The 15,015-nt window shown below is 35.9% G+C and overlaps 1 protein-coding gene across 1 annotated transcript in view; it reads right to left on the reverse strand.

The window, feature by feature from the left end:
• The window catches only part of LOC145307640 (venom dipeptidyl peptidase 4-like), a 40,427-nt gene extending 29,133 nt beyond the window's left edge, over window positions 1-11,294 (reverse strand). The window contains exons 1-9 of the mRNA XM_080150124.1: window positions 11,247-11,294; window positions 10,926-11,086; window positions 9,363-9,418; window positions 8,328-8,372; window positions 7,292-7,366; window positions 4,510-4,583; window positions 2,937-2,988; window positions 864-907; window positions 216-269 (exon numbers count right to left, since the gene is read on the reverse strand). Of these exons, the coding sequence (XP_080006250.1) occupies window positions 216-269; window positions 864-907; window positions 2,937-2,988; window positions 4,510-4,583; window positions 7,292-7,366; window positions 8,328-8,372; window positions 9,363-9,418; window positions 10,926-11,028 (503 nt within the window). The 5' untranslated portion in view covers window positions 11,029-11,086; window positions 11,247-11,294. The remainder of the gene's footprint in view (window positions 1-215; window positions 270-863; window positions 908-2,936; window positions 2,989-4,509; window positions 4,584-7,291; window positions 7,367-8,327; window positions 8,373-9,362; window positions 9,419-10,925; window positions 11,087-11,246) is intronic.
• Between the last annotated feature and the right edge of the window lie 3,721 nt (window positions 11,295-15,015).

Below are 15,015 nucleotides of genomic sequence, written 5' to 3' on the forward strand. Positions count from 1 at the left end.
GAGGTGGATTCTTAAAAAAATCCTCCAAAATCACATAAAAAATCTACAAAAATTAAATAAAATCTTATGTTAATAACCCTTCTATGATTTTGTTTAATTTTTGTAGATTTTTAATGTGATTTTGGTGGATTTTTCACAAAAACAATTTTGCCCCACTAAGCGATTAGTGGGGCAAATTTTTTTTAAGAATCCACCTCAGGTGTAGTAAAAGTTACCTTTGAGGTCTGAAAGCCAGCATAACATATTGTCCGTCAGGTGATAACTTGAACCTTAAATTAAATTAAATTTAAGTGCTTTCCATAAAAGTCGAGCCCTAACCCCCCTACCCCTTCCCTGATTTTTATATAATTTTTTAAAAAGAGGGGGTTAGTTAATTTTATATGTATAACCCCTACAGTGGACCCTAAGACTGCAAGGTCAATACCAGAAATGGAATGACAAACGAATATTAACACTTGTAGAGTGTAATAAATGTATTAGTCTAAACATAATTGTATGTAAATTTGTTGCAAAACAGCTTAAATACAAGATACTGTTTAAGGATATTCTTACATTTGTAGTACTTGATTATAGAGATGCTTTGCTTATAACATTGTATTTTATTGTCCAAAAATCAGATGAATAGGATAATTACATCATATAAAAAATATTTGTCAAAAAATCAACATGTTTTAAATGAATTTACGGACTTTCTGGTAACGATTATAGAGTTGCTTCGCCTTCTAAATTGTACCTTACTAGTATAAAAATCATCATGTAAAGTTTGAAATTGAAAGTACATTTCTAACATGTTCTAGTTAACGAAAAGAGCTAACTGTTACGGACAGATAATTATAGAAAAGCTTCGCTCTTAAAAATGTCACCTGAAAACTCTGGGGTCTCGCATGATATCACCGGGTACAATAACCTAAACATATTTAAAAATTTTAAAAAATATAAAAATACCCTAAAACCTGCTAAAAAGGGGTCCGACTGGCACCCATGTTTTATACTTAATTATGCTCCATATTAATGGGAATGTTGACAAGAAATTTCAGCCTTCTATCTTAAACAGGAGCCGAGAAAATCACGTTTCCCCTATTCTGTCTCAGACGGACGGACATTTCGATATATAGAGTAGCTTCGCTACTAATAAAGTCTTTGTGTCTGTATGAATGTGTGTGTACCGAATTGGATCTCGCTAATTACTAAATTAATATGGTTCTCCTTTACAGGGTAGCTTCAGGTCCTGTAAGATTTATAACTATTATGAAGGGGAGGGTACCACCGTCCTTCAGAGAAAAATCACCCCTAGAACAAATACCCCCCCCCCCCTTCAAAAATTTGTTGTTTTTCTTATTAAAGCTATAATTGAAATGGGGAGGGCTTGACTTTCCTCCAACCCAAAGAACCACTATAGGCCTCTAGGGGCTCAGCCGCTAGTGCAATTATAAAGTAACTGGATGGCTATCTTTATGTTAAAATTAGGGTCGCTGCATCGCTGGTAGGGCAAAATTGTTATAATGAAAAATGAGGAAATACAAACTTTCCCGATTTTGTATAATTTTTGAGGAACACGACTCCAGTTACGTCATATTTTTCTTTCCCGAAAAAGGGAAGGGGGGAAGAAAAAAGAGATAAGAGAAAAGGGGGGTTTCCCCATCTATTTTGAAGAGATTTTCTTCCCCCCTTCCCTTTTTCGGGAAAGAAAAATATGACGTCACTGGAGTCGTGTTCCTCAAAAATTATGCAAAATCGGGAAAGTTTGTATTTCCTCATGAAAAATCCTCCAAAATCACATAAAAAATCTACAAAAATAAAATGGAATGATTTTAAAGGATTTTTCACAAAAACAATTTTGCCTCACCAGCGACCCTAATTTAAAAAAAAGAGTCCACCTCAGGATGTCTAACTGTATGTATGTTCAGTAAAACCTTTTAATCAGAGATTGAAGCTGAATTTATAATTGAAGATCTACTTACTATATAGCACTTCTCTAATTATAACTTTTTCCGTCTGTCTGTCAACTATGTTACTATGTAAACTTATGTTTTGCTACTTATAGATGTTCGTCATAGAAGCGAAGATCTGAAACGGTATGACAGACGAACATTAACTCTTGTTGAGTGTCAGAACTGAATATATACAAAATATGAATTTATTAGTTTTGACAAAATTTTACGTTAATTAGTTGCGAAACAGAATTTTTAGGACTTGACATTGTACTTAGTTGTCCTAGGAATGATTTTATCACATAAAAAATTGTTTTTGAAAAGTAAAAAAATCATCTTGTTTAAAATGGACGTACGGACATTCTGGTAATGATTATAGAGTTGCTACGCTTTCTAAATCGCACCCAGCTACTACAGAAATCATCATGCAAAGTACCTAATTGTTATAGGAATAATCATGCAAAGTTTATCGATAGGACAATTCTAACATGTTTAAAATAACGAAAAAGGCTATCCGTTACGGACGGACTGACGGACGAACTTATGGACCATAATTGTAGAAAAGCTACGCTTTTAAAAAGGGTGAAGGGATGAGACACTAAAGAAAACACAAAGGAACGTAACCCAACAAAGAAATACAGCACTGAAATTTAGACTGGCAGTTGCCTAAAAGAGTTACGATGAAGAAATGTGTTTAATTATTTTAGTGTCAAGTGAAATGCAAAGGAACTATAAAGTTTGTTTCAAATGATTTTATATTTCTAACTTGGCGAGTGAAGGCAAATAAAAAAATTTAGGGGAAAGTTCGATTTTCGCAGTTCCGCCTTTATTTCTAAACAGTTCCACATTTTACCTCTTCAAAGCAACTTCAATTCCAACGCAAGTGCTGTAACTCTTTTTTTTTTGTTGAATATCTTTGTAATTCAGGACTGGATACATAAAGTGACACATCCTGCACCCCCCCTTGAATCATGTAATGTATGTATGTATATGTTATTCACTTACCCTAGGATTTCCACGGACAGCATCCACAAGTACAAGACTATCGTCTACATCTCTGAAATAAAATATAAGTTAACCCTTAAAAGTCAGAGGGGAAAGAATTAAACGCCCCCCCCCCTCCCCCACCACGATTTTTTCTATCTCATTTTGTGTGTGTGAAAGATAAGAGGCTAAAACTAGCTACTTTTAAAATATGGGTAGGACAAATGATTGAATAAATTTTTTTGAATATCTCCATCCTGGTGGGCACAGAATGCCAACAATCCAGCCAGGGGCGTCCAAGCTTTTTCATTTGGGGGGGGGGGTAAAAATTTGAAAATAAAAGTTTTTGGAGTGCATTTACCCCATTACCCCCCTCCCCCCCTATGAATCCAGCTAAAGACCAAAATTATTTTAATTTACTTAAACAAAGCATTTTATGTTATCAAAATACTAAGATATCCTCAGTAGCAGGGTTTCGGATCCGGATCCGCAAGGATCCGCATATTTTCGAGTCCAAGGATCCGGATCCGGATCCTTGGACTCAAAAAAATGCAGAAAAAAGGGAAAAATCTACCTAAATTTATATACAATCTCAGACATTCTCTTGATGAGAGCCAATCTTAAAGGTTTAGGGTCAGACTTGAAAATTAAAAGTATTTTTGACTTCGAATTAAAGAATAAATATTTTTGAAAGGTTTGGTGATTTTATTTTTATTGTCAAGGATCCGGATCCGCACTGACCAAATTTTGAGGATCCGGATCCGCAAAAAATCAATGCGGATCCGAAACCCTGCTCAGTAGTACATTTAGTGTATAAGTGTTCAAGTACATTTTAGGTTCTTTCTACCTATTTATTAACAATGTGTCATCTATCTATATATTTCATTGTACAACTATAGTTCACTATATATCTATTTGTCCATCTATTCATCCATTTGTTTGTCTATATATAAATATGTATATGTTAATCAATCTATGAAGGGGCGCCGTGGCTGAGTGGTAACACACTGAGCTACGGTGGTGAGAGTTCGAGTTCAATTCCCCGTGTGTTGACTTGAATTTCTCATTCGCAAATCACGCAACTTCCCCTGGTTGTGTAAGAAGGGGATTATTGAGTAAGTTTGGATGCTCAATAGTCACGTACATAATATCAGTACTACCCTTATCCCAAGCTCCTCTGCGGAGAGCGTCATTCATTACGGTGACTTAAATTGGGACACCTGCCATACTCGGCGAGGGTTAGGTAATAATGAGTAGCTCTCATGAGACAGCGGGTCAAGTCGTAAAGTGCTTGAACGTGGAGCTTGATAGCCCTAGTGACTAGACAAAAGTGTCTCAGCCTACTCCATGACTACTTAGGCCCAAACCCTAAGAAACTATGGCCAATCAATCAATCAATCAAATCAATCTATAAATCCTTTCTATCTAAGCTTAACTGTCTATATTTTAATCAAACTATACATCTAACTATCTGTATGTATTGTGTATCTACCTATATATCCATTTATTCATCCATTATAAAATCCAAAGATCGGTAAATGTATCTATAAGTCTATCTATATGTTTATCTATGTATGTAAGTATGTATGTATACCTGAAGACATATTCAGAATTACCCACCCAGGTTCCATTCCAAGTTTCAGATCTAAAGTTATTGTCCAGAATTTCCTGAAACAATATTTCTTATAAAGAACATGTTCTAACTTTTATGATTTTCAAAACCCATTCGTGACGAGCTCCTAAGTTCAAAGTTTTGATTCAACGGGGTTTATCAAAATAGATTTTTTCAATAATTACTCAACAGAATTCAAAAAGTAAGGTGTCAAATTAAAGATCTTACTAATTTTGTTCATTATGGCAAATTACTTCTTTTTTTGTTGCGTTTAAGTACCTTAAAACCAACCTATTTTTTTTTAAAACTTAAATTACTTTAAAAATAAGAGATCTATAAAAAACTGTCTAAATTCTTTGGCTCATTTAACATCTACTACTTACTAAAAGCACCGACTAGCTATTTTTAAAAATAATCACAAAAGTTAGGACACGTTCTTTTCAGGGAGTTTTAGATTAGAAAATTAAGGGGGGAAGGGGAGGAGAAAACGCCCACAATTTTTATTTTATGTGTTGAAAAGATAGAAGGCTATGACGAACTGACTAATAACTGAGAGTTTAACTTTTTTGAATATTTGCATCCTGGCAGGGTCATCCAGGTATAGAGCAAAGACTTTTTATTTTTTACAAAGCTTTAAAAGTAAAAAAAAATATTAAATATCCTTTAGTAGTAAAAAAAATGACATACCTACCAAAACTGATCTATATTTTTTGTTGTTGAATTTCCTTTGTGTTTAGATTTAGTTTTTGAAGTGGCAAATGTAGCTCACTTCATGGAAATATGTAAATATATCTGAAGGAAAAAACATGTTTTATAGTTCCCCCCCCCCCCCCAGAGAAATATTTTAGTATACCTGAAGGGAGAAGGTTTTATAGATTTTCTTCCCTGGGAATTATGTTAATATACCTGAAGGGAAAAGGTGGTTTTAGAGTTTCCTCCCAGGGAAAAAGGTTAATATACCTGAAGGGAAAAGGTTGTTTTAGATTTTCCTCCCTGGGAATTATGTTAATATACCTGAAGGGAAAAGGTTGTTTTAGAGTTTCTTCCCTGAGAATTATGTTAATATACCTGAAGGGAAAAGGTTGTTTTAGATTTTCTTCCCTGGGAATTATGTTAATATACCTGAAGGGAAAAGGTGGTTTTAGATTTTCTTCCCTGGGAATTATGTTAATATACCTGAAGGGAAAAGGTTGTTTTAGATTTTTCTCCCAGGGAATTATGTTAATATACCTGAAGGGAAAAGGTGGTTTTAGATTTTCCTTCCAGGGAAAATTGTAAATATACCTGACAGGTAAAGGTTGTTTTAGATTTTCTTCCCTGGGAATTATGTTAATATACCTGAAGGGAAAAGGTGGTTTTAGATTTTCCCCCCAGGGAAAATTGTTAGTATACCTGAAGGGAAAAGGTTGTTTTAGATTTTCCTCCCAGGGAATTATGTTAGTATACCTGAAGGGAAAAGGTGGTTTTAGATTTTCTTCCCTGGGAATTATATTAATATACCTGAAGGGAAAAGGTTGCTTTAGATTTTCTTCCCTGGGAATTATGTTAATATACCTGAAGGGAAAAGGTGGTTTTATAGTTTTCCCCCAGGGAAAATTGTTAGTATACCTGAAGGGAAAAGGTGGTTTTAGATTTTCTTCCCTGGGAAAATTGTTAATATACCTGAAGGGAAAAGGTTGTTTTAGATTTTCCCCCCAGGGAAAATTGTTAGTATACCTGAAGGGAAAAGGTGGTTTTAGATTTTCCTCCCAGGGAATTATGTTAATATACCTGGAGGGAAAAGGTTGATTTAGAGTTTCCCCCCAGGGAATTATGTTAATATACCTGAAGGGAAAAGGTTGTTTTAGATTTTCTTCCCTGGGAAATTTGTTAATATACCTGAAGGGAAAAGGTGGTTTTAGATTTTCTTCCCTGGGAATTATGTTAATATACCTGAAGGGAAAAGGTGGTTTTAGATTTTCCTCCCAGGGAAAATTGTTAGTATACCTGAAGGGAAAAGGTGGTTTTAGATTTTCCTCCCAGGGAAAATTGGTAGCATACCTGAAGGGAAAAGGTGGTTTTAGATTTTCCTCCCATGGAAAATTGTTAGTATACCTGAAGGAAAAGGTTGTTTTAGATTTTCTTCCCTGGGAAAATTGTTAATATACCTGAAGGGAAAAGGTGGTTTTAGATTTTCCTCCCAGGGAAAATTGTTAGTATACCTGAAGGGAAAAGGTGGTTTTAGATTTTCTTCCCTGGTAAAATTGTTAATATACCTGAAGGGAAAAGGTGGTTTTAGAGTTTCCCCCCAGGGAAAATTGTTAGTATACCTGAAGGGAAAAGGTGGTTTTAGATTTTTCCCCAGGGAAATATGTTAATATACCTGAAGGGAAAAGATTGTTTTAGGTTTTCCTCCCAGGGAAATATGTTAGTATACCTGAAGGGAAAAGGTGGTTTTAGATTTTCCTTCCTGGGAAATATGTTAGTATACCTGAAGGGAAAAGGTGGTTTTAGAGTTTCCTCCCTGGGAAATATGTTAATATACCTGAAGGGAAAAGGTGGTTTTAGATTTTCTTCCCTGGGAATTATGTTAATATACCTGAAGGGAAAAGGTGGTTTTAGAGTTTCCCCCCAGGGAAAATTGTTAATATACCTGAAGGGAAAAGGTTGCTTTAGATTTTCTTCCCTGGGAAAATTGTTAATATACCTGAAGGGAAAAGGTTGTTTTAGATTTTCCTCCCAGGGAAAAGTGTTAATATACCTGAAGGGAAAAGTGTTAATATACCTGAAGGGAAAAGGTGGTTTTAGAGTTTCCTCCCAGGGAAAATTGAGCATCTCTCTTTTCTCTGTATAAATAATCCTGAAAATATGAAATGAGTGTGTTTATGTGGTATTATAATAATGTTTTCATTATCATGTATAGGTATTTAATATATGCATTTAGCCAAATATAATCAAACCTCCATTTCAATTTTAGTGTTAAAATCTATGCCAAAAAATTTATTTGGAGGGAGATTTTTTCTAGGGGAGATTTCTCCTGGTCGGTGGGGGCATAGTATAAACATTCAAGAACAGACAAGAAGCTTTAAAGTAAAGGAGAGTCATATTGGTTCGGGGGTTATCAAAATCTAAATGAAACAGATAGACATACTAATTCTTTAACTACTATCTTCTACTGTCAAATATGCATCTAGAGGCCTCTAGGGACATATAAAAAAGGGGGAGGGTTAACTTAATTTCAAATTTAAGCTATAAAAGAGAAAAACCAAAATACACTTTTTATCAAAATATAAATAGCACTCTCTGGAACCTTTTAAAAGCTTCTTAGCTACGGTGGTGAGAGTTCGAGCTCAATTCTCAATATGTTTACTCGAATTTCTCAGTCGTAATACAATCACGCAACTTCCCCCCTGGTTGTATTAAAAGGAAGATTATATTGACTTCATATTGTGACACCTGTCATACTTGGCGAGGTTGATACAATAATGAGTAGCTCTCTTGAGATAACGGGTCAAGTCCTACGTGAAGCCTAAGTTAGCACTAGTTGCTATGCAAAAGTTACTCAACCCAGCTTACAGGAAATAAATCACGAAACCTATACGTATTTTCAGCTGTCGGGGGACAATACTTAGTAAAATTGACGACCTCTCCATCTATCCCCCATATGTTATTTTATATTTATTTCGCTTGTTGGTCATACCTCATTCCTCGACTCAGCCTACTCCAAAAACTAAGAAACTATAGATAATCAATCGATAAATCAAATGGTAAAACACACTGACAAACAGCCAAACATCCTGTCTGAAAAATGTAATATTTACCTCACTATCTATATCTTCCCCATAAAAGGACTGGAGTTTCAATTTCTAAAACAAAATAAATTTTCATGAAAATTTTTATAAAAATTACCCTTTCTGTAGATTACAATTAGTGGTTGAAACATTTGGACACTCAATTTAATAAGCCAACCAATCAAAATTCAACCAAGTCCCCAAAGTTGTTGAGCCAACGAATAAGATAACTTTATTAGATTACCTTTGTGAGTTTGCATTTTCTGATAAAATTGGTTCCATCTTTTAAAAGTAGTGAAGCACATAAAATTATTGCTATACAAACGGACGAAGTAAGTTATGGAGAAGAGCTGGATCTTTGAATGTGTAGCCGTTGCCGTTGCCGCTGCCAGAGGTACAGCCACTAACCTAATAGCGATCTTTAAATCAAATTGGCTACGCGTGGCCACGGCTATATGCGATCTTTAAATGACAACCACTTTTGAATTTTCAGTAAAAATATGAAAAATAATAATAATAATATGTAAAAAAAATTTAAAATTTAAAAATCCATGTTTTATTGGCAGCACTGGCAGTGGCGACGGCTACGACTACGACTAAGACTACGACTACAACTACGGCCACAGCTAAGGCAACGGCTACGGCAACGGCTACACTTTTAAAGATCCAGCTAAGATGTATGGTTGCTCTTGAATATAGGGAATAAGTTATCAGCTGGGATTTTTTTATATATGAGCCGAGAAAATCATATTTCTCTCAAAATGTTTCAGACAGAATTACTTTTTGAATTACAGAGTAGCTTCGCTACAGGAATAGTTATTTCTCGCATCGTATTATAAACGGCTTTCCGCGGATATAGAAAGTACAAATATGAGATTAAAACTAGTTTTTTTAGCCCCGAGGTGTCGAAGGCACCGCCTAAAAAAACTGGTTTTAATCTTATGATTGTACATTTCTATATTCGTAGAAAGCTGGATATAATACGATGCTAGACATAGTTTTTTTGTATGGATGAGAACCGGTTCCTATCCACCGGATTCGAATGAATACGAGAAAAAATATTACCTGATTTGTGATATTTGAATATGAGGCTGAACTAACTGATATTAAGGTGACAAAAACTAAAATAAATATAGGTTTGAAATAAATAGGATGATTTCATTAAATGTACATAATTTTGATAAAAGATTTATATCAGAGGAATGCTTTTGGTGGGTGAATACTGGTTACACCACCACCACCACAAGTGTCCAACCCCATCTTAGAGTGAGAGAGTGAGAGAGAGTGAGAGAGTGAGAGAGAGTGAGAGAGTGAAAGAGAGAGAGAGAGAGAGAGAGAGAGAGAGAGAGAGAGAGAGAGAGAGAGTGTAAGAGAGTGAGAGAGTGAGAGAGTGAGAGAGTGAGAGAGTGAGAGAGTGAGAGAGTGAGAGAGTGAGAGAGTGAGAGAGTGAGAGTGAGAGAGTGAGAGAGTGAGAGAGTGTGAGAGTGTGAGAGTGTAAGAGAGTGAGAGGGTGAGAGAGTGAGAGAGTGAGAGAGAGTGAGAGAGTGAGAGAGTGAAAGAGAGAGAGAGAGAGAGAGAGAGAGAGAGAGTGTAAGAGAGTGAGAGAGTGAGAGAGTGAGAGAGAGAGAGAGTGAGAGTGAGAGAGTGAGAGAGTGAGAGAGTGAGAGAGTGAGAGAGAGTGAGAGAGAGTGAGAGAGAGTGAGAGAGAGTGAGAGAGTGAGAGTGTGAGAGAGAGTGAGAGAGTGAGAGAGTGAGAGAGTGAGAGAGTGAGAGAGTGAGAGAGAGAGAGAGAGAGAGAGTGAAAGAGAGAGAGAGAGAGAGTGAAAGAGAGAGAGAGAGAGAGAGAGAGAGAGAGAGAGAGAGAGAGAGAGAGAGAGAGAGAGTGAGAGAGTGAGAGAGAGTGAGAGAGTGAGAGAGTGAGAGAGAGAGAGAGAGAGAGAGAGTGTAAGAGAGTGAGAGAGAGTGAGAGAGAGAGAGAGTGAGAGAGAGAGAGAGAGAGAGAGAGAGAGTGAGAGAGTGTGAGAGTGTGAGAGAGAGAGAGAGAGAGAGAGAGAGAGAGAGAGAGAGAGAGAGAGAGAGAGAGAGAGAGAGAGAGAGAGAGAGAGAGAGAGAGAGAAAAAAAAAAGGATAGACATAGATAGACACTGAGAGGAAATAAAGAGATAGAGAAACGAAGACAGACAGACAGACAGATAGACAGGGAAGAAAAGAGGAGGAAAGACAGACACAAATATATATTTTTATAAGCAAATCTTTTCTATAATAAGGTTCTGTCCGTCCGTCCGTAACGGTTGGCCCTTTTAATTAATTTAGGCATGTTAGAATTGTCCTATCGATAAACTTTGCATGATTATTCCTATAACAATTAGTTACAAAATAAAAAGCGTAGCCAATCTACAATAGTTACCAGCAAGTCTGTACGTCCATTTAAAACATGCTATTTTTTAACATTTTGACGATTTTTTTGGCATGATAAGATACCCTTTTAATCTGATTTTGAAATAATGAATCTTCGGACAACATAGGCATAGTATTATAAGGCAACTCTAGAATCAAATCCAAAAACTGAAATTATTTTCTTTTAAATGTCCTATAATTACGTAATCTTGCGATTTAAAAACTACTCACCAAAACTGAAAATTACTAAACTGTCCATTTTTTTCATCATTTCTAGTAATTTATACATTTTTCTATTTGTTGGCTGCTTGTGAGGGGGACTTGCACCACCCATTTTTTTATTACAAAAATGTCAAAGGGGTGAGGTGGGAGGGGGGTAGGTATCACACACACTTAAAAATAGTTCCATAAAGAATTTTTTTTAGGGGGGGGGGAGGGGCAAAAAATAAACAAATGTATTTTTCATGATTTTTATTAGTTGTTTAGGGCTACAGCTACCCCTGAAAGGATAAAAACAAGATTTTTCTCTAAAAATTTCTTTATGGAACTTTCCTTGATTTAACACTTATCTATATCATAAAACTGTCATTTGTATGATCTGAAATTTAAAAATAAATTAATGAAAAATTTTTCATGTTTAATTATAAGGGAAAATTAAGACGATAAATTATTCCTGTTATAAAAGTAACAAAATCTGTGTCAGTCTGTCTGTGTGTAAAATCCACTAACCGCTGAACTGATGTGATTCTCCTTCACTATGCAGCTTCTCATTGGTCAAAGGGTGGCTTTTAAGGACCCGACCGACGGACCATGTAAATCCTCATAATTACTATCAGCTGGCTTTTTCAAATGGAATCCGAGAAAATCTCAATTCCCCCATGCTGTTACCCACGGACGTGTGGGCAGACAAAATGAAGTGCAGAGTAGTTTCGCTACTGAAAGTACCAAGTTTATCTTTTGTTGATTTAGAACTAAGCAGTTGTGTAGACACCTAATATTTCAAACTTCTTTTGTTTCAAATCTTGTTTTGTTTATAAAAGGTTAAGATCCAGGGGTTTAAAAGCGATAAGACAATAAAAATAGAGTTACAGCACTGACATTTGGAATGGCAGTTTATTTAAAGAGGTACAATGTAGAACTGTGAAGAAATAATAAAATAACAGCCACTCTCATCCAAAAACAGTCTTTTTTCGCCGATTTTTTAAAGTCTTTCTATCAAAATCAGGCAATCTAAAATTATCTGAGACAAGCTTTCATTTGACACTTAAATTCCAATAATCAAACATATTAGAAAAATTTCTGATATGAATATTAAGTAATATAATTTTTTTTTAGTATTTCTTGATCATTTTTTTGGGGAAATTGGGATAGTTTTGCTTTTTGTAGAGTAGGGGGCAAAAAGGGGTATTTTTGTTGACCAGGGGGGGGGGGGGGCAAAACGGGGCATGCTTCCGTTGTATGTCTGTCTGTCCGTATGTTTGGCTTTTTTTCCATGGATCTAGAGAGATGAACCAATGGGCAATAACTTTATATATTTCCTTAAGCTTGTGTGAACAAGACAAACCTTCTTATAAAACTTTGGGCACCAGTATATCTTTTAGACCAATGTTCCCTCCCTTCCTGACCATTAGTTTGAGTACAAAGGAGACGAATATTTTAACAAGGATTACAACATTGCTTATTAGCGAGCACAACAATATTAATAGTATACTTTAACAAAGACTAACGGCTACGATCCTAGAAGCCTCTAGGGGCACTTAATTTAGGAGTGGGAGAAGTCGCCCTCATCCCATATTAAATTTGAGTTTAAAAAGAATAAAAAAAATATTTTTTGGGGGGAGGGGGGTGAAGACACCCTCTCAAAAAATAGTTTAAAACCTTCCCAGAACCTATAAGAAGCTTCCCTGTAAAGGAGAACAATATCGGTTCAGCGGTTAGTGAGATCCTTCGGGACAGACAAAAACGCTTACTACTTTATATAATAGGAAGATTACAACAATGCTAAGTAGCGAGCACAACAATATTAATAGTATTGACTAGAAGCTAATAAATTAGAAACCCACAACTGTACCTTCAATAAGACTAAAGACTAAAACAACTAAAGACAAACGTACATTTTAAAATATAGAGTAGGTTCGCTTCTAAAAAGTAAACAGACGGCCTGACGGAAATACATAATTTTAAAGTAGCTTCGCCTTTAAAATATTATATACATATAAAAGTTCTTTACAGACTGACAGACATTTTGAATTATAGAGTAGATTGGCAATGTTAAGGTAAAATCTAAAGAAAAAAACGGATATTTCTCAACGCAGAGTAGCTTTGCTACTAAAAAGGGCCCGGCCGGTGAAAAAGGTCAAATTTTTAAAAATTTTCTCGCCACACCCTGTTTTCCCCATTACCCTCCCCCCCCTCTGTTTTCCCCATTTAAAAATCTTCCCCCCTCCCCCCTCTGTAATGTAATGTTGAATCCATTTTGCTTGAGGGGCAGGACAATGGAGTAGGCAAAACATTTTTTTTTCGTGTAAGGGATCTTAAGGGATAAGCCATTAGACGATAAATTGATGTACGTACCCAAATGATGATTAGGCTAAAATCATTGGTGGAAAAGTTAATAAAAACTATACCAAGGCTTAAAACTAAATATAAAATAGCCTGAATCCATCCAGGGACCTATGTGAAGCTTCCCTAAAAAGGAGAACTCAATCAGTTGAGTAGTTTCGCTACTTATATCTATTGTCATTCTTGTTTCTTTATTCAACTTGATAAGTCTCTTTGTAAGTATTTTGACATTTTAGTATCACCAGGGAGGCAGGGAACATTGGACTGTAAATTACAATGGTACCCAAATTTGTTGACATTACATTTTAATCTACAGAAGGGGTAGTTTTGTTTACCATAATGGGAATGTATATTCTCGTATTTATTCGAATCCGGTGAATAAGAACCGGTTCTCATCCATGCGAAAAAAACTATGTCTAGCATCGGATAATATCCAGCTTTCTACGAATATAAAATGTACAATTATAAAATTAAAACCAGTTTTTAGCCCCGAGGTGCCGAAGGCACGGGCTAAAAAAAAACTATATCCGCGGAAAGCTGTTTATAATATCATTTTGACATTTGGAAACAGAGATGGGGGAAAGTTGCATCGCCATGTTTTCTCCTTTCGTTGGAACTAAAAACTTTGGGTACTTTTAGTGAACTGTGATAAATTGATTCCGAACTCCAATGATTTTTATCTACAAAAGGGGTACTTTTGTTTATAATAATGGGTAGGGTATATTAATTGATCATCAACTAGCGGCTACGCCCCTAGAGGCCTCTAGTGGCACTTTAAATGTTTTTGTTTGTTAAAGTTAATTTTTTATGTACGATACCACCTTATTTGACGCTGAAGTCTCCCAGATTTTAAGAAAATTTTCAATTTTTTTTGTCATTTCTTTTGGGAGGGTGGTAGTACCCTCCCCCAAAATAGTTAAAAACCTTCCTAGGACCTATGAGAATCTACCCTGTTAAGGAGAACCCGATCGGTTTAGCGGTTAGCGAGATCCTTCGGTACACACAGACAGACAGACAGACAAACATCCTGTTACTTTAGTATAAGGATTGTCTTTCATTATGACATTTCGAAAGTAGGGAGAGGACATTGGACAATAATTTACACTAATACCAAAAGTTGTACAACCAGGTAATGATGTTTTCTTTTGCGTTGATTCAAAAAACTTTCAAACTTGATTTGTTGATGTAAAATACCAATGGTTTTCATCTATAGGGAAGGGGTAAATTTGTTTGGGTAAATATAAATTTATTGCCTATTGTCTTATCCCTTAAGATCCCTGACTATCAGACTGAAATTCTATTGTTGTTGTACGAGAAAAAACTTGCATCTTGTGGATGAACTTTTCTTTTTTTAGTGTTCGTTCATTGGCACAAAAATTTTGTTTATATCGTTGGTTTATATTACCCGCGACCGTGGCTCAACATGTAGCGCATCCGCTCGTCGTCGGAAAAGGTGATAGGTTCGAATATCGGTCCGACACTGCGTCATAACTAAAGACGTTTAAAATGGTTCCTACTGCTGCAATGTCAGGTGCGCGATATAAATAGTTAGAGTAGGGGGAATGCCTTGGCCAAAAAACAGGCGCAACTCACTACCCTGCACAGTTAGGACTTATCGGACAAAGGTCGTGCAATCAAAGGGTTGGTTGTCTGATGGGCAAATGGACGCTTTACACCGCAATCATAGGGATTAGGGCTGACAACCCTATCCCATATCCATAAAAAGCCACATTGTTACAGAAACACTGACAAATTGTCA

The sequence above is a fragment of the Acartia tonsa genome, chromosome 15 (genome assembly GCF_053477335.1).
Source record: "Acartia tonsa isolate MP-2025a chromosome 15, ASM5347733v1, whole genome shotgun sequence".
In the NCBI taxonomy this organism is placed as follows: Eukaryota; Metazoa; Arthropoda; class Copepoda; order Calanoida; family Acartiidae; genus Acartia; species Acartia tonsa.